The 26,108-nt window shown below is 35.2% G+C and overlaps 2 protein-coding genes across 3 annotated transcripts in view; both read right to left on the reverse strand.

The window, feature by feature from the left end:
- LOC122525720 (NAD(+) hydrolase sarm1) overlaps window positions 1-26,108 on the reverse strand; it is a 64,609-nt gene that overhangs the window by 31,635 nt on the left and 6,866 nt on the right. Inside the window, exon 1 of one of the 2 annotated variants that reach the window (XR_006305871.1) lies at window positions 2,035-2,772. The exons of the other annotated variant lie outside the window; for it this stretch is intronic. The gene's annotated coding sequence lies outside the window, so the exon portion shown is untranslated. Of the gene's footprint in view, window positions 1-2,034; window positions 2,773-26,108 lie in introns of those variants that run through there. 2 annotated transcript variants of the gene reach the window in all.
- On the reverse strand, window positions 6,636-8,570 carry LOC122525739. Its single transcript, XM_043648665.1, has 5 exons — window positions 8,131-8,570; window positions 7,674-7,984; window positions 7,292-7,617; window positions 6,974-7,219; window positions 6,636-6,902 (listed from the first exon to the last, which is right to left on the reverse strand). Exons 1-5 carry the CDS (start codon window positions 8,568-8,570, stop codon window positions 6,636-6,638), a joined length of 1,590 nt encoding a protein of 529 aa, XP_043504600.1.

Raw genomic sequence — 26,108 nt, forward strand, 5'->3', positions numbered from 1 at the left:
CATCGATTTTATCCTCACCCACGATGAACTTCGTCGCAAAGTGGTATACCATTAGAAAATTATACTTTGTTACAATATATTCTTTGAAAATCAATTCATTTTGATTCGAGACTTTTGAAGCTAATTTATTTTTCTTCGGAGATTGTAAGATTGGCGAATAAATTTACCGAAACTTCTGGATTACTCTTCGGAACTTTTCTATTCGTTTGATTTGATTATATTTTCTTTTTCTTTCATTTGGTTTTAATCAAATAATGTAATCTGATATTGAAGATGGAGGACACTCCTTTTTTCTGCTCGAACGGATCGTCAAAGGTATTCGAAAAGAAGCATCGCAACCTCTCTTACAAAGAGAACACCACATTGATATTAATGTCACTCTAACCGACACCGAGCGTCCGTTTAATGATAGCGATCGTGGCACGAGCCACCCTATTATTCATTTCATTATCCAATTCAATGGCAGACTTGTTCTCCTCTCCACCCTTCCATCCACTTCATATTTTTTAATCCAATCGAATTGTTTATCTTCGTAAATATCGGAAATGGATTTTTCCGAACGACCTAATCATTTTATCATTCATTTTATCGTCTTCGCAAACAATTCTATGGTTTATGTTCGGGATACTAAAGAAGTCAACAGCTGTGAAGAATTATGGCGAAGAGCCAAAAAAAAGAAATAAAAAGAGAAGGGGGAGAAATAAAAAAAAATAAGGGGAATACATAAGATACGTGTATTATTTTTCTACTCTTTTATCTCGAACACGAGACGGTCACGTTCATGGCCACACGAAGAAAAAATTATGCACATATATATATATATATATATATTTATCTCCCTCGTGACACGATCAAGTTACAACTAAAACATAAATACGTCTATCAAAAATATAAATACATATAAATATTTTTGATTTATCTACTTATTTTATATTGTTTTTTTTTTTTTTTTATAAAACAGCAATGCAATTTTCTGCACGGTATATGCAAACCGTATTCGATGCGATACATCTCGTATCTTGGTAAGCAACATATAAAGTAAATATAGGAATAGAACTGGCTCTTATCCAATACCTTAATACCAGGGAAATGTTTAGTTAAGTTGTTGCATAAACGAGAACGATTTACTTCGACTCGGAAATTGCATTTTCATCCAATTTTCATTAGCATAAAATATGAATTTTATTATTGCAAGACTAACGTTTAGAAATTCGAGTTGAATTCGCGTAAGACGATTCGAAAGAACGCACACATCTGTTTATTATTATTTAATAGAAATTTTGGTAATTAATATGATTGCACTATTTAAGAAGAAACAATGAAAAGCAAGTTTTCAAATTCCACCTAGATAATCCACACGTTTGATAAATGCAAAATAGTTTAGGCAATAAGGCTCAAATGAAAAATGGTTGAAAGGAATTACACGTACTCTTGGATCTAAGATTCGTATAACAAATAGGTTTCGTAAGACGACGAGGACGAGGACGAGGACGAAGACGAGGACGAGGACGGTAAAGAAAATTACGTAGACGTGGTAATAATGAAAATGGCCGCATGGTAGGACCGTTAGAACGATTCTCGGGGATTTCTTAGCGGTAAGCTCGTACATATAGCTGAGAGAGTTATGCGGCTTATCGCTAAATCGGGAATGTGCCATAAACGTTGTCGTCGGTAGACGATGTCCATGTGAGGATAATCTTATACCTATACCAGAAGAGTCAATGCTTTCTACGACGATTTATTTTCTAGCGGTAGAGTCGTAAAAGAAGACTATAGCATAACCCATCTATTTTTTTTTTCTTTCTTTCTTTCTTACTTTTGTGTTTCACAAATTGCGCATAAGAAAAAGATAAGAATTTTGATTAGTGAACGTAGTCTAATGGGATTGTATTTTTTTATCGTTCTTTTTTTCTCTTCGTTTCAATAGGTGGTACAAGTAATGTTGAACATGCCAGGTTAAAGTGAAAGGACATTTCTCGCATAATAAGTATTTTTCGTATAATTATTATTCCAAAGACGTTGCTATTATTTTACCTTCGTATGAAAACCCGAAAAGAAGGTACGTCGTGGGGCTGAATACGACGACATGTTGATCTTGTTGACGACCATGGTCATGGCAATTCAAGAATGAATCCCCTCTCTCTCCTCTCCCCCTCTCGGTCTCCTTTCCTTTCTCCGAGATCCACGTGAAAATCGTCGGGCACACGTTGGTTGTTCAACTTAAACCGATCAACCACTTGGACGTAGTCCTAATACCGTTACCCACCCCCTTTTTTACTTCCTATATTTAAACTTCCAGTTATCACGCACGTTTCTTTTCCAGGTTGCACTGGCAACGTTTAAAAATAAGCATCGAACTTCCCGTTGATCATATTTAAATCAAATAAATCGAGTTCGTGTAGAAATGAAAAACAATAAAATATAATAATACATTCGTCACGCGCGAATATGTGTTTGACTTTTAATGGAGAAAATCATTCGACGATTGTTAAAATAATAATCGAGTTGCAAACGACGAAGGATAAAACCAAACATGCCGAGCTTCGACTGATTGCGAGTTAATAAGTACCATACATTTTTTTATTTACAAATTCCCACAACTCGTTTCTTTTTTATTTTTATTTTTATTTTTATTTTGAATTCTATCAACGAAAGAAACTCGTGAACCGTTGATGAAATGAAGTTGTTGAAAAATGATTATACGAGAAAACCGAACATGCCAACGGACACGCTCCAACTGAACTCGAACGTACCTTACTCTGCCATTTATAGGTCCCCACTACTGTTTTAAACAACCAATCAGAATATTGCATTTGTTGACGGCGCGTTATACGAAACATCGAACGAAACTTGTTCGAGTATCTGTTGTTAGATTCAACGTAACCTTCGAACTCGATGGGACGTGTTCAGTTAGTCAAGAGTGAGAGAAGGGATAGAACGACGATCATTGGAAGATTCTTAAGCGTCGCGACGCGAGAACTCCTTGTGGTAGGGTGAGAAGAGGCTGGAACAGGCAATAGTTGATGCCACTTCTCGACGAATCGTGAAACTTTCATAGAACGATTCTCTTCTATCGATAGATCCTCTTTCTAGACTTACTACGATTGATCGATTCAACATTTTTCAACATACGTTTAACTTAAACAATTGTCCCTACTATTTTTCCAACATTTTCTTATTGATCTAACAATTAACTATCATTATCGAGATTTTATCTCTTTTTCAGTAAGATATTGCAGAAAATGATTGAACAATAGTTTCAAGATTCGTTCATCGTTACGTAGAATTAAGAAAATTGTTCATCAACTTCGTTTTCCTCGTTATGTATTGTTTATGCAATTTTAACTTCGTCTATCATTAATTTCATTGCGTTAGGGTGTAGATACAAAGTAATTATTATATTTCTTAATACTTATATCAGAAATACTTATCATGAATCATGAATTATGTATCGAACGATAAGTATAATCGTAGATCGGTATTCTGAAATCGATTATTATTAATTTAAACGTCTATTATGTAAATCTGACACGGATTTTCAGAATGATTTTGAAAAAGACAAATAAACTAACGGTGAGTAAGGAGTTATCTTGATTTTTTGTTGACGTCACAAAGAAAGGCACATATGGGTTCACGGGGAACTTCCAATTTCTGAGTAAAACTCGGAGATGTTGAGGACCGGCAGAGGGTTCTTCTGCTTGAACAGCTGTTTTGATAATCCCCAGAAAGAAGAAAGAAGAAGAAAGATTTACGTTAAAAGGGGTCAGACACTTGCTTACGAAGAATCTTATACGTCGATGCTGCGATTCTTACGAACTTGGGCGAAATTGGAGCGGAAAGCGATTTTGTTGAGGTTAGCAACACGTGAGAGTTCGAGCAATTCGAATAAACGTGACGAAATACAAAATAAAAGGAAAAGAACAAAAAAAAAAAATAACAACGCAAGGGCTAATAAACGGTAACGCGCGTTCATTGAGCTCGAAGAAAAAGGAAGAACAGAAAAGTAATGACTCAAACGTAAGTGTCATCGTTCTCATTTTCTTTATAAATTGACTTTTTCTTGAAAAAAGAAATATATAGAAATAAAAAAAGTAAAGAAATGACCAATTTTTCTATGAAAAGAAAGGATAAAAATAAGAAATGTATTAATCTAGTTTTCTACAGGAAATGATACTAAACAATATAAAAAGCTTTTAGGTCTTTCGGTTAATTCGAATTTTTCCTTGAAAAATGTAATTTGAAAAGAAAACGAAAAGAATATTCGCAGCATAGTAAAGATAAATAATGTCTACATTCCGAGTATAATAAAAATACAAAGTTAAGATAAAATGCGTATGAGTATTTTACGCGAAACTAACAAATATATTTTGTTTTCGTCATTTTTTTCGTCTCCTAATTTGTTTTTCTATGGGTTCCTCCTATACGCGCTATGAACTTTGACAGTGTAAATCAAGTAAGAAAATAGGAGTGGCGAAGGAATCGGCGTCGCGACGCAATTAATTTCGACGAAGCGCGATGATGGAGCCCCTTCTCCGGTACTATTTGTGACTTCGCGAGAAGAAAACGATGCCATAGAAGAAGCAGAATCGGTGGAGGAGAGAGAGGCTAAAAAATACAAAAAATACAAAAAATACAAAAAAGGAAAAAAAAAGATTGCGCTCGAACGCTCTGCTCTTTGGCGACGCACAGTCGCGTGTATATTTATCCAAACCGCCAAACTCTACTCGTGCTTTGCGACAACTATAATACGAACAACTACGATCATTCTATTTACCTTTTACTTCCTTTTTTATTTCAAACCGTTGCCACCCAACATTTTTCTCTACGATTTATTGCAAACAAAATATCTCTTCGATCGTTTTTTAATACTTTGGAATATTATGTATTTTTTTTCTTTCGTATGTAATTAAAATAAACAAACAAAAGAATCTCTTATGTTCCCTAATTTATATCACTTTTTACAACAATTTTGTAGCACGATTTTTATTGTTGAATTATGGTGAACAAGATGCGTTCCATCTTTGTGAATTAATAGAATCGTATTATAGATCGTACCTAACAGCCACTTAAATTTAACTTCGCCTAGAGAAACCAGTTGGATCAAGGACTCGTGGCTTTTTGATTGGCCAGTTGAGGACAATCGAGATGATGATGATGATGATGATGATGATGATGATGATGATGATGGAGACTATGACAACGTGATCTTTCATTTTACTGTTCTTTCTTCCAATTTATACGAATAATTTAGAAAAGAAATGTCTAAAGAAAACAAGAAATTATATTTGCAAAATTAACAAAATTTAATTATAAATTATTATATTTAAATTGATTTTATAATTGATTAATGAACAAACTGTAAGGTTCATTCGAACAATTTATTCATATGTTTCTGGAAATAAATAATAAATGATATTAGAAAAAAAAAGAGAAAATTATAAGAGAGAAAAATAAAAGAGGAAAATAAAGAGAATTGGCTCGATGAAACGTAAGAAAAGATCGGTAGCGAAACGCAAGATTAAATTGCTCGAAGAAGAATACGAAAAAGAGATAGAGAGGAAGAGAAAGATAAGTGAGCTGAGGTATTCGATAAAGGATGAAGGAGACACGGAGATCGTTAATGGCACATAATTCACGCGATGAATGCGAATTACTCCCCGTGGCTGTAATTTTCTTCCTTCTTTTTTTTTTTGTCTTATTCCTACATCTCGGGAGCCATCTGTTTACTTATGTAATGATTGTGCAATAATTACCGATCTTTAAGCAATTTACTGCCTCCGGCGCTACCGAAAGAATCTTACCAACAAACAAAAAGGATTTAACATACTCGATCGACTTCTTCTTCTTTTTCATTTACATTGTTCTTAGGTCAACAAATATCAGCATCTGTTAGAAAGGTTGAACATTTCTGTTAGGTTGACCTATGAATAAGTTTCATCTCGGTAGAACTAAAATTTTGTATTTTTTTCATTTCTGACCTCAAAGGGTTATACTTTAATACTAAATATTTTATAATAAATGCCGAGCAACAAAATCTATCCACATTTCGGATAAAAAAATGTAAAAAATTATAAAAGAACTTAAGACAAGATATTCTTTCAAAAGTTTCGAGAAGTTCCGGGCTCGAGTTTAGTGTCATACAAATTCAGAGGCCAAAAATATAAATCAAAATGGTCGATTAGCGTAAAGATTTAGCGAGAGTGTGTGTGTGTGTGTGTGTGTGTGTGTGTTCGGAACGAGTCTAAAACAGTTAATGGTTCAATTGTTTGGGTCAGTTCACACAATGAAAGATTAGTCACTCGCAAATTTGTGAATGGAAAGGACTGTACTTTTAAAGAGTTTCGGATCTATTCAATTTCATACTTAAATATATGCACATACATATATGATCGTGGGTTATTTAATTCGATTAATGAGCCAATAGGTTCACCTTGGAATAATTTCGAGCATTCATTCCAACGATGAAGTTTCGAACCTCCAACCTACGCACTGCTCGAAGTTAGAAATTTATTTTTTAATTTATCGAGCTAATCGATTAACGTGCACTACCTCGAGAATCGAATCTACGTCTTTCTGTCCGCCAAACACGTTTTTTTATCTTCCTGTTTCTTTTTCTATTTCATTGTAACAATAAGCTAATAATAAACGTGTGCTTCGTAATATTTCCCGAGATGTTCTTCCCCTTCCTCCCCTTCCTCCTCCTTCTCCTCCTCCTCGTAATAATCCGTAGGTAATTTCTCAGGACTGTCCATTTCCTCTGGGAAATAATCAGCGATTACCTTTCGTACTTCATTTTCGTCTTCAGTGGCAAAGTATGGATTGATTCCAGCAAATGCTAAGAAAGCTTCTTCGTTTATCTTTCTAATGACAGCTATGAAGATTTCTATTGTTGCTTTCTTCACCTTTTAATTAATTGAATAATTAAAATATATATATATATACATAGTAATAATACAACTTTATTGTTTCTAACTTTTCTTGTAAACTCTTCAGGACTGTTAGCTATTTTTCTAGCCAATGAAGGTTCGTCGACCGAAAATGCACCAAAATATTCGATAGCCTCCGAGTACTGTTCAAACGCATTTTTTAAATCGTCTGGTTTTATTGCCGTGTATTTAAAAGCGCAAAGTGGCGGGGGTGGTTTTGGTACTTCATAGGGATGATTTTCAGCCATATATTCTGGGAATAACGTCATGAAAGCATGGACTTTGCTTCTAGCCTGATATCCAACGAAATAGTTCGAGTATCACGATTATTATTCAATTTTGAAAAATTGGACGGTAAAGGATACCTGATAAGGTGCCCAAATAGGTGGATCGATTCTAAATAAATCTTCTTCGTTTTCAGGATCAGGCTCGTGAACGTAAACGTATCTTTCCCTGTATGTTCCAATTATAGATTGTCTAGGTACGTCGAGCAAACTTCCAACGATGGTTTTTCTATGAGAATGACTTTCCAATAGGTTATGAAAAAATGTTTCAACATCGTTTATGGCTCTTACAGGACAGTTTTCTTTATCTGTAATCTCTGGACAAGTGTGAGGATAAGGAACAGGCCAATCGGATGGCGGTGGTCTACTTTTCAATCTAATAACCATACATTTACCATCGGTCAAACCTATAAAATGAAATTGTCAATCGCAGCAATTATGAAATCTCATAATTATCAGTTACCTATCACAAGTTCCTCCGTAATTTGAATATCACTCTCCACTAACATTTTTTTAATAATCTCTTCGTCGAGCTGAAGTCTTATTTCTTCTTGAACATCAAAGGTTTGTCTAAATAAATCACGAACCAACTCGGTATAGGGCTGACATTGCATCTTGATCTTTGGATGGCCGTGTGCATCTCGAAATACCCATGGATACATCACGACCACCATCATTTCGCAAAGTTCCAACATCATTTTTGCCATAAACGCTTCGTACTCTTCCTTCTTCTTCGCATCTTCTTTTGCCTTTTTCTTAGCTTCGATCGCTTTCCTTTGAAATATTCGTCGTGCGTTCAGAAACGCCTTAAATAATTTCTATTCGATTCGAAGAATTTTGATCGAGAGATAAATGAAAAGAGGAATCTCGGTGAAGGAGCAAAATATGAATTATTATTAAAATGAAAAATTGCGTTTTACCTAATGGCTTCCTCTTTTCGCCATTTGACTTCCTCTTCGGGGCCACGTTGGTCCACGGAAATTTGCCAAGCGGGTGGAATTTCTTCCTGAACCCTACGAACCTCGGCCAACAAAATTCTTTGCAATTTAGGCGCGTTGGCACCGAACACCAAATTGACCATTTGACCATCCTGAAGAAACATCCAAACCGGTTCGCTCGAACCACGAAATCTCGCAAGATCTTCGATCTCATCGTTCTTGGCTATCGCATAGTTTATCGCCTCGCCGGCTACTTCCATCTTGATCTTTCGTAGGACACTCAGCATAGCTGCGCAAGGTCCACTCCATTCGCAATAAACGTCAACGACTATCAGACCTGGCCGATTTAGCAGCTCCTGCCATTCCTCCTCAGTGTTGACCTCGCTCTGGAGCGCGACCGCTCCTTTCTTGGCTTTCGCCATACACACATTTAACGCCCTTTCAAACGTTAACCTCTTTACTTTTCCACCTTTATTTCAATCTTTTTATTCGCTTCGACTACGATCAATCGCGAACATTCTTTCAACAATTTTTATATTTTTATTTCTCCGTTACTTTTTGCGATAACCTCTTCCTTTGTCAACTTTTATTTATTAAACTGCCCGTTCGTTTGTTTATAAATCAAATCGTTTCTCATTTGATTACCCATCGTAATGACACCACCAGATAAGAAGTCGCCATCTTTGAGACATGCTTATGTATGTTACACTAGCATCCTGCCGGTAAAGACAGAAACAGCTAAGAAGAAGCAGAAGAAGAGAAGAGGAAGAAGTAAAAACAAAGAAGAAGTAAAAGAAGGAAAGATCGAGGGCAGAGATAAGCTCGTTTGGATCTTTGGTACATCCCTTAAGTATGCACGCACACACATATATATCTATTTCTTTACGTCCTGAGTACAACTTTTGACCGTACTTAATTCGTCTCGGACTTGCGATAATTAGTCAGCCGAGAGATGATAGCAATTCAACGTCTCGAGTTTGATAGACGAGAAAAGCGAGGAAGAAACGTACGTCTGCCTTATGTTTCACACGGTTGCTCTCACCGATCCTTTTATCCACATGTGCATCTCTATATGTATGCGTGTATACTGTATAAACGATAGAGAAAGAGAGGAAGAGAGAGAGAGATAATAATTAATCACGACTCGTTACACAAGTCGCTTATGAATGATTTATAAGTTGACCTTTAAAAATAACAAACCGATTTCACGAAAAATAATTCGTCGCTGATCTCTACGACCCACATGTTTTAATTTTCTTCGACTCGTATCGATTTGATTTATTTATTTCATATCTTTATTCGTGATTTTTTGTTCTTTTTTTCTTCTTCTTTCATCCTTCTCTTGATATCGATTATGTTTATGTTTCGAGAATCGAATAATAGGAACGAACACTTGCATATCACGTGAATGGAATTATTTTCTTTTCTTTCATCTCGCGTACACATCTATGCTACGTTCGTTAAATCGTCAAATGTTTTGTCCGTTAATCGTTGTGTTACATCACGAGAATATGTATGCACGATTAAAATATGTATGTGTGTGTGTGTGTGTATGCATGCACCTACTGGCTCGTAATTAATGCACGGAAATAGACGCAAGGCCGGTACTAATTTAGTTATTTCAATCACTTTCGATATCCGTCTTGATTAATGATCGCGATGATCTTTCTAAATGCTTTTATTCTATGTTTCATCTATTGCTTGGAATTATTTGTATGCCCAAATTGTTTTTATTCTCTTTTACGATGAAATGTGTATAAAATCATTTTTTAAAGATTGACCATCAATATTATTTCGTTTTCTTTTGATTTTTGAAATGTACGTGTCAAAGCATTTCGTAACATTGAAAACCATCATCTCAAATTACGCACAAATACCGAACTACGTAAAATAAATGTAACGAAGCAAACCAGAAGTAAAAACTTTTTGCAGAAGTAGCAATTTTAAGGAAGTATATCTCGCTTACACAACAAAGAACAGACGTCATACGATATCATTTTCTCTTCCGTGTTTAGAAAAGGACGGTATTATTCTACTACACATTCTCTTTTAAACGTTACGAATTTTCCTTAGAATCTAATCGATTTTCTTGACCCAGTTTAGAAGAACACTTTCGGTCTCTATCTCTCTCTCTCTCCCTTCTTCTTCATTGCTTAGGGAAAGATGTCATTTCGTTTCGTTTAGAAATTTCTACAACTCAATTTTCTTCTTCTTCTCGTTTATGAGGTTCTGTCAATCAACGATTAGATTGATGCTGGAGCCAGCAGCGTGCTTCGGTAATGGACTTTACGATCTTCATTGACGCTGTCATGAACGTATGATTTCTTCCAATGGTCTAGACTAGATTTTTTCTCCTTCGTTTCTTTCTTTTTCTTTAACTTGGATACAAGAAAGATTAAAGGAAAAGATAAAAGAACAGATAATTGTAAGAGACACTTACAATAGGATTTACGAGAGACGACACGGGAAAAGAGCAAATGAACGGAACTATAAAAACAAATACTGAATAACGAAACGAGCCCAACGAGAACTAATGTTAGACGTATTTGCATTGATCGTTAAAACAAACGCTTAATTTTTTATCGTAAATTTGAACAGCGAGACGAGCGTTAAATGAACTTTATCGATAAGATTGCATTTGATTTCATTTGGAAACACATTTCTAAATATTTATGAGCTTATTTCGAGATTACGTTTCGAATGATTTACTGTCATTGGTGTATCTATAATTTATTCTAAAAAATAAATATATAGAGAGTACTTATTTTCTTGCAATTGAGTTGTTGTTTCTAAACGATGCACTTCACATATTACGTCTACATCTCATTCGAGAATAGGTATAGTACTAAAACTATGAATTACGTTCCCGACAAAGGCGTCGTTAAATCGATCGTTCGATATCATCTTATAGTTAGTTTGACCTTCGAGTAACGCCTCCGCAAATCGAAACACGCGATCGTAAAATGATATGATTCATTATTAAACGACTAGTCTTTTGACGATAATCCGATCGTTTATGATCATTCTATGACAACTTCGAAGTGTAGGTTCTTTTTTTTTCGCTAATTGTCATGTATCGAAAGAGGATTCGTCGATCAATTCAGTCTTTATTTCATTTTTTAACACGAACGTATCTTTATGCCGAACGTGCTTTTAGGCTGTACTATATCTGCATGACAGTCTTATTATTATCAAAGGCTGTATCACGCGAGCAATGTTTGCAAAGGGGCCACGTTGGCAACGAAAACGATTCTTAAGTGGAACAAGCTCGATTCTCGGAACACCGAAAGTAGTTCTGCCAAAACACCTGTAAGGGCTCTTCTTTTCGATGTAACTCTAGAAAAAGTTTGAGAATTATTTCTATTTCCCGATAGTTCCTTTAGATTCGAATAAAAAAAGTAAAAATATGCCGAATCGCGATGGAATAAGGATGAAAGGAATGTTGCACAATATTGTTATCGAATTGGAAGAAAAGATAGTAAGGCTTTGTTAAAAATTTGAAAATCTCGCGGAAGGCGTTGACTTTCTTTCACGATGATTACGAATCATCGCAGCAGTACTTTCTGACTAACGATCGTGGGACTTTCCACGTTTCTCCATTACTAACGCGAGTACGACAAATCGTGTCAGGCGTGCATCGCACGATAATCAAGAATATGAGTCACGCGCTTTCGAGCGTGTCTCTCGTGAAAAGAGGCTCAAAGGCGTGCCCTATTATACGTGAAAAGGCTCAAAATATATATTTTCTTTTTCTGTCAAGCCTCTAATAAACAAACTGAATATACAAAAAAAGAAAAAAGACACGTTGCGATGTTCTATTTTGAAATAATTGAATAGACCGTTCATTTATCCGACAACGAGAAGATATTTTCAATTTTTGTACGAAGACAAAATATTATTTTTCTCGAGAAGATATCTCTGTCTGATTCTCGAAAGAAAATTGTATTCGTTCGTATGTTATTTTTTTCTCACGCAGTATCCGTTTTCCCAGTGCACAGGACAATAATTAACCTGGATCAACTCGTCGGAAGACCCACGCTCAATGACTATGGTCGACTACGACTCGTTTCTTGCTCGTTACAAAGGAGGAAGATAAGCTTGAAATATGCAGATCGTGTTTTTAATCGAGTCTCCTCCAACGAGAGTATCACCCTGCTTGGCCTGGCTTGGTAATTATTAATAATCCGAGCGTACTCTCGCGGCTCGCGCGGTTTCTCACCGTTTTCTAGGCCAACTCATAGGAATCAAAGCTTCGCCGACGTATTTCAAAGAATTTCAAGTGGACGAGGAAAAAGAACTACTACGTTTGACCCATTTACAGCAATTTCTTCCTAATCCTTTCAATTTATCTGCAATTTTTCATAATCAAAAATAACACCAGTAGAATAAAAATGATTTACGAATCGAGACACTTTCAAATTCAATTTGTAAATATTTCATCGATGAAATAAGAATAAGAAGTATGTATATAAAGTCGTGTTAAAAAAATTCTTTCTAAAGAAGTTATGGCATATGCATAATAGTCCTTTGCACGAGCTCTTTTGACTGCAACGTCCCGAACGTGTACTCCCCGTAATTAACTGCTGCAATTTATCTGACCACGGAGAGGAAGAATAATGAGCAAGGGAAACGTCGGTTCTTTGCTTGATTAATTTGTAAGTTAAATCATCGTGGGGGGCTTGAACGGGTCTAGACAAAAGGATGATGTATACGGATCAGGTGTGTTCGAAAGAGACATACTTGTACTAAAAGCTCAAATGATAAACGACTTTTTAAGTCCTTACAATGGAGATGCAGCAAGGCTATGCACGAGTCGAACGAATTGGCTTTTCAAATGCAATTTAATATTTTAGATTGCACAAAACGAAATATATATTTTTTCAAAACAATTCTCAATCGCGTAGAAATCCTTTTGTTTTTTTTTTTTTATTTAATTATCTACGACAAAAAAATGTCTAAATCGTTCTTAGGAATTTTCTTCTAATTGTTTTTATGATTTATAATAGATGGATATTTCTCACAAAGAAGTGAAGACTTTAAAGACATTATTAACTATGATTATGCTAATATCATCGTTTATAAAGTCTTATGTGACAAGAATGAAAGAAAGAAAGAATTTAAAAAAGAAGAAAGAGAAAGAACGAGATACTATCGAGAGTAGCATATACGTGTATACAAATACGTGCCGGAGGACTCGTATTTCCTCTTTGACCTCGTAACCGATTCACCGGTCAAGGATCAAAGACTGACCATAATCGCAAATAATCGACGACGATGTTCTACGATGAAGATGCGAATGCCATTGTGCAATTAATTTCACTCGGGTAAGAGAGTGCACTGGTGTGTACACTTTTGATATTAATTACTTCCTGGACTTGGTTACAACACGCTTATCAATTTTACAACGTGACAATGCAGTCTCTGTGTTTGTGTGTGTGTGTGTATTTGTGTTTGGTAAATTCGTAATTCAATACGAAATTGTTAAATATGATCGAATCGAAATAAGAAAAAGATTTATAAGCGATAGTTTTCAATGGTGTCTTTCTCTCTTTTACATACACGAGCACACTTAGACGCGCATTTACATATATAGACAGAAACAGATAAACATACATAGAAAGGCTCGTTGATAATTTATACACGTAACTTTTGTCTTGATTTCCGCCTTCCACCGAGGAAGAAGGGTGTTTAAGTATAATCGTCGGAAACATCAATTCTCGTTGTAGCGTAGGAGAACGCATACCAACACCCACCGTGGCAAATAGCTGGCATGGCCCGTTTCACTATTGAACAATCTCGTTGTTCATTTGCTCGACGAACTGAGCGTTTAATCGTTTGACAGCAACGTCCTTACGATCATTAGACGTTAAATATGCAAGGTGTGCAAGGTCAGGACTTTGAAGCTACGCCATATTAACGAGGTGCACTTTATTGCACTTGTGCATTTAAATTATTATTCTAATTAAATTCCTTATTTGATTGCGAACTTGATAATAAATTGGTTTGTTTCTATGCGTAAAGTGCATTCGATTGTAATTTCATTCGAACCGTCGTCGTCGAAGTCTTTGGAATTAAATGAATGATTTAATTGTAAAGTTTAAAAGATAAGAAATTGTGCAGAAATTGTAGATTTTCTTGCGAGAGACGATACAGTTGAGGTGTGGCGTTCGAGAGAAGCGTGTCGGCTAATTTATTATCATTTCAGTGGAACTGTGCGTAAGCCTTAGCGACCGTAACATATTTTATACGACACATGCACCTCTATAGCTAATGTAATAAATAATCTACTCGATGTTTTAGTGTTAATACATAGACTTGCGTAATCAAAGTATGGGATTTAATAGACATCATCGATATGCATTACTCGATTTTCACATTTTCTATTTATAGTCGCAATTATTGCACCCGCCATCCTATCAAGTGCATTTCATTATTATCATCATTATTATTATCATATTATGCGATCTGTAAATTACACCTGCATACGTTTCGAGTCTTAAAATAATTCAACTAACGTTTAATACATTAGATAAAATGAAATAAATAATTCGTAGTGCCACCTAGTAGTATGCGAACGAATACGAGATACGGGGAATAGGTTTTTATGGAAAATCGTAATTCACTCGCGCGCGAGGATGATGGTTCCGCATGGTGTTACACCTATGTTCCCGTTTATACGCGTGGATATATACGTAGATTTGTTTTTCTTTTATTATTAGCCTTGTTCGATGCGGACCACTCCTGACACGTAACGTTCCTCTAAGGGGAGATTGTAACGATCGTAAGGTTGTTTTTTTCAATGACAGTTGCATCTCGAGGATGCAACGGTACATCTTTTATATCCTACATAATGCAGGACGCGATCGTAAACGTCGATGTTTCGAGTGTCGGAAGCAAACGATATTTTATGTTCCGAGTCGATTTCATCGATAGTCACAGTTATATCTTTTACTATTTATTTTATTTTCCGATAAATGTTTATTTAAAAAAAATGTATCATACCTCGATCAAGGCGTTGTTCTCGTCAATGCGTTTATGTTTCATTTTTAATTTGGATATGAACTTTTGGAAAATTTGTCAAGAAAAATTCACGAAGGATTTTCTGTGGGAAAGGTTTGACCGTAGTAAAATGAAATTTTTGATCGAGTAGTCAACGACACGGAAGCACTTTCGCTTCGGATTAAAGGAAAGGAACGCCATGTATAATCCGAAAGGTGGCAAAACAATTTACGATGACGTTTACGATGTCTCGGAAATATCGACGATGTCTGGGCCTGAACACACAAGACCCGGGTTATGTGGAAAGGTTCGAATCGATCGTCAATTTAAAACGACGTACTACGGAGAGAAAGAGAGAGAAGGATTCGACCACCAACTGTAATTCTGGTTCTCTTCGCGGAGAGACAAATGTAGAAACAGAGAAAAACGGAGTATCGATATTTATCACTTATTTTCGATATTTCCCTATCTAGACAACAACTTCATTAAACTTTATATATAATTTCGTATGCACCCTGTCTCATTTTTATCGATCATTCTCGATAATAGAACTTGGAATTGTTTTCTATTATAAAAAAAAACAAAAGGGGACACCCCGTGCGAGGATAAGTGATTTCTGCTATAAGAAAATTATGTCACATCGATAGGACATTCCTAGGAAAGCTAGACTTTTAGAATCATTTCAAATGAAGGTATAATAAATTATAAGAGGATTGCTCGCACAATTTCTGCAAGTTTACTTTACATTCGGCCGAATCGAGGGCAGACATTAATTCAATGTTCCCGGAACGCGTTCCAATTGTAAGACAAACATGCTCTACCCTCGGTTATTACTTCAATTATGACGATTTAAGACAAGATGCCTATTGCTGATTCATATTTACTCTTACATCTTTATCTACTACTAGTATCTTTATGCCTTTCCTTTTGAGAGAACAAATTCTTCACCTGATTTTCTATGCATATATTCGCTTATATTTCATTCTCTCTGAAGTATTGCAGTATTAACAGCAATACACCTCACCATATTCACCTTAGCTGTAACTTCTATTAAAATATCCTTGCATAAATTAAATCAATACGAAATTATAAATAAATTCATTTCCAATTGCGGAAATTTCGATCAGCGACCTGAAAGAAACAATGACAAATTTAAACAAATCTTTTAACAAATTTCGTCGTACCTGGATTAAAAATTAAATTCATCGTTAAATAATTTGACCGACGATTTAAACAATTTTTGTACAAGAAGAGTACTGATAAAATAAAATTTGATTGGCAAAAGAGGGAACGATAAAAGCTTTTAAGGGTTAACGACAATGTTTTCCGGCGCCAGCAAACGTTCCTTTCCTGATTCCTTCACGTAAGATACAGCGAAAGCGAATTGTGAAAGGTGATTTATAATGCTGCCTCTCGTGTAAGTCCACGCTCGTAGGTGGCTGATTGTAACGTTTGAAGTACTGGCAAGAGGTAGAAACGCTAAAAAGGAAAGTTTCTTCTTCGTCTTCGTCTTATTCTTACTTCGAGAACAATGACTACGAGCTTCGGATGACTGCTATAGTCTCGTCCTTGCACGATCATCGACTAATGTTCAAAAGAAAGTTTTATTATTTCACTTCTCAAACTGTTCAATTCATTCAAACATGTCTGAACAATTGTAAGAACATTTTTATTATTTATTATTATGCCGGATTATGTTAAAAGTTCCTACGTCATTTCAGATGCAATTATTCTTTGTTGAGATTTTTGAGAATTATTTTTTTTTTTTTTAGATTATTGAATTACAAGTTGAGAAATTTTTGACTCACCCTACATTTGCTTATTTTTTTAATAGTGCACTCTGATATTTCATTGTTTTCAAAAGTTCCTAGATAATTTTAAAAATCAATTACTACTTTTTGAATGCCCGTAATTTATTTCTTCTAAAATACGAACTTACAAATTGTTGATATCTTATTGTTATTTAATTTGTTAGTTTTGATGTATGAAAAAGAAAGAAGCGTAATATAACGTGGAGGAAGTTTTAACCTTAATCACAAACTTCGAACCACCCACGGCGTCAAACTGATTACGACGAGGTGGAGTGACTGACACGAGAGGCATCTCGTATTTCATTTTCTCTTTTAAATTCTAGGACGGGTACTAAAGTAAACTCGACTTGAAATGAGACTTCAACGGGACGTCGGCTTCTACTCGACGATATTTACACTATCGATCGATCGCACTAGAAATTATTTCTCTCTACCTTCATTTTCATTTAAAAATATTACAATTATCAATTCAGAAAATGATATTGTTTCTTCATTAAATTCTACAAATATAAACAACTTTTCTTGCCAACTTCTCGAATCATGTTTAATGTATTACACGAGTTGCATAATGATTATTCTCGTGACAAGGTCACGATAGATTCGTTCAAATCGGCCATCGTGCATTCCCTTCCGCATTACGCTTTGTGTTTTATTCGTTTACAAGTATCGAACAAAAGCAGTATTGAAAGCTTCGCGATAAAACATCTATATATATTCGTACACAGATATACACCACACTTCTTTCGCATCTTTTGTCTTCTTTGGGATATACATACGTAATTACGTTGCTATCACAATTGCTATGTATTATACGACGATATAAGAATGACATATTATCGCGTCTTTGTTATTTTTGCTATTCAATCTAGCTAACATCGAGTGGTGTAACAAATTGCTTCAATTGCAAATTATTTTCGCAATTATACAAATGATATGCTTATAAATTCTATTATTAATTTTATTTATTTTTTTTTTAATGATGGTCCTTGTATAAAATTTGGTTAATGATCCGATTTCAGGGAATACGATCGAAATGCATTTTGATGGTAATTTTTGTCAAGTTCTCTTTAACTCTGGTGACTCTTTTAATTTATTTGATTTGCAGTCGATCGAGTTAAAACGCCAGTTCGCGTCAGCTGCCTTTGTTCTTCCGAGCATTCCACTTGGATCCGCACGTGCGATTCTTCTAGCTCGACAAAAGTGCCTCTGGAATGTGGGTCAGAAGTAAACTAACAACTTCTCTTCTATACTTTTTCTCTTTATTTTAATTTTTCAAATTCTAATCGATACGTTATAATCCAATTTAAGGTCGACGAATTTTCGAATAAACTACTACTACACTTCAATGATTTCCTTTTCAAACAATACCAACGATATTCCATCGAAGTTCGTTTAAAATCGATCAGATGGACCTTCAAAGATCTTTAAGTCCTATTCAAATCCACTATTGAGTACAAGTATTAGCCCACTTTGATCCACCTTTTAACATCATAAACGTCTCTACTTGATATTACGCATATGTAATATGCTATCTGTAATACGTGGGTTGTCAACGTGATATCTACGTGTTATTATTATTCTTCTTTATTTCTTTCTCATAGGACAAAGGAGAAAAAGAGAGTGAGCGTCAATCCTATGATTGATAATAATACGAACAAAGAAACATTTCTAACTATCTATAATATTTGAATATTTTTTGGGGGATACTTCAAACATGTGTCTACCGTTTACTATTTTTAAATACCACGATTACAAATAAATACGAGTAATAAACAAAATGATACGTAACGATTGATAAGAGTCTAAGTTAATTGGGATTTCACGAGTGGCGAGTTCTTTATGAACAAGTAGGACAAAACGTCTGTAAGAAAACAAGTAGCTATGATAGTGCCTAGACGATGACATTAACACGATCTATTACGCAATGCCGACACAGAGATAGAGACAGAGATAGAGATAGATGGAAAAAGGAATGGAATAAGAAGGAGAAGGAGAAGGAGAAGACGCGAAGACGAACTTTGAACGAGTTTAAAAACGATCCTACTCGACTACTGTCTATCTTAGTTGTCGCGAATTAACGCCTCTTTCTAGACGTTCCCGGAAGTCCTTGGATGGTATATATCGAAAGAATCGAGTTTACTCGATGAGAGTAACTTCTATCTACTTGAACGATATTTTACCTAACTCCTCGAACCTATCTACATGTATATTATGTTTTTCTTCGCTATTTACGCAACGGTAAGCGAGATTATGCCTGCGTGCTTACTTGCTCGAATTTCACGCGAGTCCAATTACTAGTTAGGTGTATCGCGGTCAAGAATTGCAGCTAAATCTTCAAGAAAATGCTATTTGATCGTAATGGATCACAGGTTATCGCTTATTAGAAAAAAAAAGTGCAATTTCATGCTGCTGACTATTCGCAATTGATAAATGATCTCGAAAAATGTGTCATTTCTTATTGCAATTTTAATCACAAGTTAGGGTTTATAAATAATTTACAATAAATCACACCTAGTCGCTGATCTCTTCAACAAAGTGGAAATTCTTACCGCAATCTAATCGCTAGTGTTCACAGTTCATTAAACTTGATCGAAATTTCATGTATTAGTCTTTTCTAATAAATGGACCATTCTAATTCAATTCATTCGCGTGTCTACGACGCAGTACTAATGTAAGATTAAATGAAAATATTCTTTCTCGCCTACGATTCGAACATAACTGCAAGAATATAAATTTGGCCGTGAACCAAGCGACTGAAGTTACCCACACTATTGCATCTCCTTATGTAATTGCATTAAAAGAATGTAGGTGTAAAAAAGGCGTGCAAGATTTTCGATTGATCTTTTTCCTTCGAGTGAGTCCCATTTCTCCGGTGTTAAATAAATTCAATGAAAGAGAAAGGAAGGTTAATGACTAAAACGCGTTGCAAGGTCGTTGCGCTTCGAAATTAGACTTGCAAAACGTTGCCATGTTCTTAACTATCCAGCTTCGAACTCTGATTCCATGAGCATTCGCAGTAGCATATGTAAGTGTACATATGCGTGTTGTAGATTAGCAAGTCTAATTTTTTTAAATCAAAACTTTGATCTTCAACGGAATCGTAAAAACACATAGAAATTATTTTTCTCAATATTTCAACGAATATCTAATCAAAATCTTAATTTTATCAACGAGAGAAGACAATGGACGAATGAATTGAAATTGTGAAACTTCGATAAAGTTGTTAATAAAAAATAAATAAAAAATTCAGAAAGAATAATAATACTCAAATCGATGTCGAAAGTGTCTTACACTATCGGTTGCACGATCATGCACGTGTTTGAAATGTCACTGGCTGGTCTAGTAGTGATTTTTTTGAGTATTAACTTTTAACATATGTTAGATTCCTTTAACAACATTCTTCGCTCTGCATAATACGGCTCGTTCGAAATTTTTCATATTCTTTTTAAACTCTTACTACCTATTGCGTTTTTATTTTAATGATATCTGTTTCTGTAACAACGAAGATTGCCATATAAAGTCAGTAGGATTAGAATTACAGTTCGATCTCAGCAAGTGGCTTTTTATGTTTTATTACTTTTATTTCCGTTTAGGAAAGACGTGTTTCTTTCTTTCCTTTATTTTTTTTCCTCGCATGTTTTCTTTTTATAGAAGTGCCTTGAGATTTTTCCTTAACCTTGCATTGTTAACAAAGTAAAAAAAGAAAAAAGAAAGACACTTACAAATATCAAAATGAGTTGACATTATAAATTAGAAGATGAAGATAAATGTATTCATAAATTGAAGTAAATTAAGATTAAAAAAACGAAAGAGGAATAGATTATTTGGAAGTAACTAGGAAGCAAGCAAACCGATGTGTTCTATGTACCTCATTGATTATTTGAATTTTCGATCGATGTTTCCCTTAATAAAACTCGCGATAAACAGGACTGCTTCTATCCGAAGATAGCGGAAGTTGGGAGCTCGTAAGATCATGGTTTTAACGTTTCAGTTAGAGCAGCAGTGTTCTGTATGCGTGCACGAAGAGAACGAGTTTAAGAAGGTACTGGCTTCTCGAGAAAGAGAAAGAGAAAGAGAAAGAGTCAAGAAACGTGTCTAGATTGGAAGCTGACTGCTCGTCGAATCAGAAATGTTTAGGAATTCGATATTTATCGCTTTTAACACGTTGCTAGATTCGCCTTGAGACGAAAAGAGATGAGAACGGAAGTTGTTCGCTGTGTGTAGGCGCCTTACTTTGCTTTAAAAGTATACTCGATTCAAATGCAATCCTGATGAATATTATTTCTCATTAATATGTAACTACTTGCGTCATCTAATCAATGATTCGGCTAATTGATTCATTATTAATTATCTCTAATTAATACAATATTATATTTTTAACTAGCCCGTATTATTTTTGAATGGACAGTTATTATTAATAAAAATCTACTCTAATTTAATCTAAATTTGCAAGAGTTTTTGCGTACGTCAGTAGAAAATAGAAAAAACAGATCGCGCGCGGCCCTTTAAATAGATACACCGTCTTCCCTCGCCGTAGGACGTCGTCTATTTCAGGAGTGCTTCGACTCTCGAAATAAAACCTCTGACTCATTCTCCTTGATTTGGTGTAGGTGGCCAGGAACAACACGATTCCTTCATGTCACGGACCGGTCACGCCGTAACGCTGCATTTTCTCTTACAATTACCCTTTCTATTCAAACTTCAATTAAATAGAAAATATTAGCAGACAGGAAAAAATATCTACGCACATCTCTACAAATTCTACACACTTATGCGCGTGCAGCAATCTAACAATCGAATCATTTCGAGCTAGCATTTTCAACGACCCGCAGTGTTAAACAACGTAACCGTGATAAATAAAATAAAATAAAATAAAATATAAGCGCGTATATTCGTCGAATCAATGGACACTTGAAAATGATCTAAGAGACACTTCTAAGATAGAAATATTCTAAACTATAAAGTGAAATTGCTTCGGCCTGTACATTGAAATGTACTCGCGTCCCCTGGTACGCAACGATTGGTGCTACATCGAAATAAAAGAGAAGTCGTTCCGCCAAGTTTACGGGCACCTGCAACGAACGAGCCGTGAGTAAGTAAGGACCGATTTGAATAATTGTTATCTAGCAGAACATGGCGCCACGTGGGCGCATCGACGATTTATTCTGCTACTCCAAACGATCGCATATCAAATTGCACAAATGCGACACTTGATCGACGTCACCGTCGTCCAATACGATTTTTATCCTTGAAAATAATTCTCCGATGTATTATCTATTCGATTTCAACGATAGAAATATTTCTGTTTTTATATAGTTGTAATAATTTTTTCTTTTTATCGATAATAAAATAAAAAGATAGATCGTATATTTGATTCTACAAAATGTAACAAATCAAGTAAGTAATTATAAACGTTACGGTAGAATAAATAAGCACGACAGCTCGAGCACGCACATGATTTCGAGAAAAACCAGTCGAAAGGTAGAGAAAAATTCGAATATACGAATAGCACGAACGCGTGAACGCATTTATGGTTCTAGAATCGAAGCAGAAAATCATACTCCTAATCTGCATTTCAACGAAACGATCGATGCCACGAACACGAAGGTAATATGTCAGGGAGCTCGTTAAAACCGTAATTATAATTTATAGCTCGTAAGACACAATCGCGTACGCTCATTTATAATAATCGAACATTAGTTTACTCATTTCAAACGAAATCACGCCAATACGAATAAAAAGATGCAAAAATGATTAATTTTGTAATCGCGTTCGCGAGTGAAAGAATTTGATTTAAACGAAATTTATTCTTATTTACAAGAGCGAAATAAAATTGTTGGAAGATGGAACAATCGATAATATCGATTAATCGATCGGATAGAGAAAGGCGGACCGGTATTATCGATGGCTGAACCCGGAGTGCCGATCATTGAATGAAATTTAAGTGGGTCGCGCATGAATGAAATCGTACAATGCTCTCCGATCGTACTCGCACATATGCGTCTATCCATACGTACACATAGATGCGGTATACACGTCTATGAACGATTACTGTCACACTCGGTTCGAGTAGACACGCGGCCCTTTACGCTTTCAGCGGCATAAAATCGCGTGGGCGAACTCGCGACCGGAAGCGATTTAAGTGATCGCGGCCAACCGGTTGCAAATCTATCTCCGAGATCTTTTTCAATTCCCCCCTCGCCCTTCGACCGAGACCGCACCTTTTTTTTTACACCTTCCTTTTACATTATGTATCTTACATTCTTTCAAGGTTTTTTTCGGATTATTTTTACTTTTACGGTTAGAGACAATCGAAATAAAAATCCTATAAAATTACCGTAAGTTGATACTCATGAACATGATTGATAATGATAATTAATATTAATTACTATGATATATTATTAATGAACTGCGCACACGATTAAACGTTTCGAATAAAATTCGATACTGTGAACGATAATAAACGTTAGCAACGTTGAGACGATGAGAAGTAGTAAAAAAGTTGTTTTCTTTTATCAAATCATTATGACTATAAATCTGATAATGTATGCTAAGAAAAGTCATCTTTTAGTCGAGTCGACTGGAGTTTCGACTTACGGTAGTCGACAGAAGCGATAAGATTAACAGAGAAACAGCTTACTTGTTAAATATTCTTCAACATGGTACGAGTGTCTTCTTACCGAACAACCGAGAGCTGATTATGGTTACAACAACGATATTCGAGACTGCGAATCGATTTTCTATGTCCGACGAAAGATTTCTATGTTAATTGTATTAATATTTCGATGAACTTTTTCGCTTGTTTCGAAATTGTTAGATTTTTGTAGAAAACTGACGATTGTTTAGCAACTTGGAACTATGCGCATTCCTGTCTCTTACCACGTTGGTGGGTATATCCGATAGATACGATCGAAACATGGAACGTTTGGTATTTCCTGATTGTGAAACGAACCGGAGGATTCACAAACGCGTATCTCCTTCGATGTTAAACCAGAGATATTTAATTAACGATAAGTTTCATTGAATATCGCATTAGTGACTTTACGTAACGCGAATTTTAAATTATAAAGAAAGAAAAAAAAAGGATAAAAATTCAAGCGTAATTTGGGACGACTAAATAACATGTTAGAAAGATAATTACTTCTATTAAGTATTTCATAATTAAAATCCAAGCTGAAATATTAAGAAATACTTCGAATCATTACTAGAAGCTAAGAGTAGGAAAAAATCTACAATCTATAAAAAAAAAAGGAAAAAAACACTGATAGAACAAAGTTTTCTTATTCGATCTTAGTCGGAGTATGTTATAAAAGACAAGTCTCCCTCGGTACTGCGTGAGAAATGATATTTTTCCTCTCTCTCTCTTTCTAAGGTGAGTCAACGAGAGTTACGAGTTACACCATAATGTCTTGTATCCTTATAGCCACTTCCATGAATATCCTCGGTCTCTCCTTAATTGGAAAAACACTACAGATCCCGAAGGCAAACCCTCTCCTCCCTTTCTTCCCCCATCCTCCTCTCCACCTCTTACCCACGGCAAATTCATCTTACCTCCTTGTGAAATTATTAAGATTTGCTTTACACTCTAAGATGCGCGCGCGAATTGTTCTCTTCGTAATGAGAACGTTATTATATGTCATTATGTTAACTACCTTGCAAAGTATTGGTCCGAGCCATTAAAACAGAACAGCGCTTGTAAACAACTTCTAACACGTTTTAAACATCGATCATCCAATGACAAAGTATTTCGTTTTCATTTTCATTTCCTTTTTATGTTTAATTCGTACTTCGAATAAAAAGACGATTGCGTGACGAAACGTGGAATTCAAGAATTCAGTTAAATTATCGTAATGCAAGTGTCGAGTATACATTTTTGATTCATTAAAAAAAATAGAAAATAAAAACTATTAACTATTAAAGTTAGCTCGTTAGGCGAACGAATCGATAAGTATTTAGATATAAATTTTTATTGAGAACAAATGGCAGAGCACGAGATTCTTCGACAAGGTAACAAACATAAGATATAAACGAATCATTTAATGATAGAAAATTCCAATTCGCGTAATAGTCTTCGAGTAGTCGTCGAGTACTAGCTGCCGTGATCGCCATAGTGATTGAATTAAGGAAAAATATGTAAAACGATTACGTTTACATGATTAACAAAGATGCACCTTTTAAATATTTACTTGACTTTTCAATAGACGACGAAGAAATAAATATCTTAGATTCGTTGCTATGAATAGCTTTCTTCAAACGCAAACGCGCAGATAAATGTTTACATTGTTATTTTACATTTAATGCATAGCACCATTTCTCTCTACCGTTTAATTTATTCAAAAAAATGATTTCTACATTTAGATTGCATTTCTTTAAGAAAATTTCTTATCAGAAGGTAAACAAACCGGAGCTTCCTATGAGTATGAAGAAAGCTAATGAGAGAGGGGATAAAAAAAAAGGAAAAAGAAAAAAAAATAAGAATTTCAACGTTAGTCGGCCAAGGCTGCGAGTTACGCTCGTGAACGATCTTCCATCTCTCTCTCTCTTTCTGTTTGCGTACGTTGCGTAGGTGTCTGCAGATCGAGCTGAGCGATCGCTTTTAACTCGAGAAATCGCCCTCGGCTTCTTCTCTTCTCCGATATCTCGTATAATTTACTCGTATAATTTACTCGTTTTCAGTGTCGCGCGAGTCCGAGTAGCAAGCGGCGTTTACTACTCGACGACGAGTAATCTTCATCCGGTCGTAGCCAAGAGGTTTCCACTTCGACCTTGTTTTCACGATTCTCAACAATATACTCGAGTATTACTACTATCGCGTGGAATCGTAATTGCATCGTAAAATTCAGATCGCAACGTCCCAAGTATTATACAACATCATGCTCATGTTTATGCATTTTTCTTCGATGTTTGTAAAGATACAAAAAAATTCGAATGATCGTTTATCAAAATTGTGACGAAAGCTATGAATTTTTTTTACGACGACAATATCGAATTAAAGTGTACAAAATTAGGCATCCTTTATTTCAACAATTTAGATTAAAGTAATCTTGACATTTTGTTGTTTTTTATTTTTGTAATCAGCTCATTAGAGGATGCTATTAACGATCACTTAAATTTAAGTTTAAAAGAAGCTACATGATTTGGTCGAGTAAT

The sequence above is a fragment of the Polistes fuscatus genome, unplaced genomic scaffold (genome assembly GCF_010416935.1).
Source record: "Polistes fuscatus isolate 324 unplaced genomic scaffold, CU_Pfus_HIC Scaffold9, whole genome shotgun sequence".
Taxonomy (NCBI): Eukaryota; Metazoa; Arthropoda; class Insecta; order Hymenoptera; family Vespidae; genus Polistes; species Polistes fuscatus.

Bases quoted from the DNA above. Each gene is read 5' to 3' on its own strand.
- LOC122525739 (XM_043648665.1), bottom strand. From the start codon at position 8,570: ATGGCGAAAGCCAAGAAAGGAGCGGTCGCGCTCCAGAGCGAGGTCAAC. The intron at 7,985-8,130 runs GTAAAACGCAAT...AATATTTCAAAG, and splicing joins CGAAAAGAGGAAGCCATTAG to GAAAGCGATCGAAGCTAAGA. The intron at 7,220-7,291 runs GTATCCTTTACC...GTTGGATATCAG, and splicing joins CTATTTGGGCACCTTATCAG to GCTAGAAGCAAAGTCCATGC.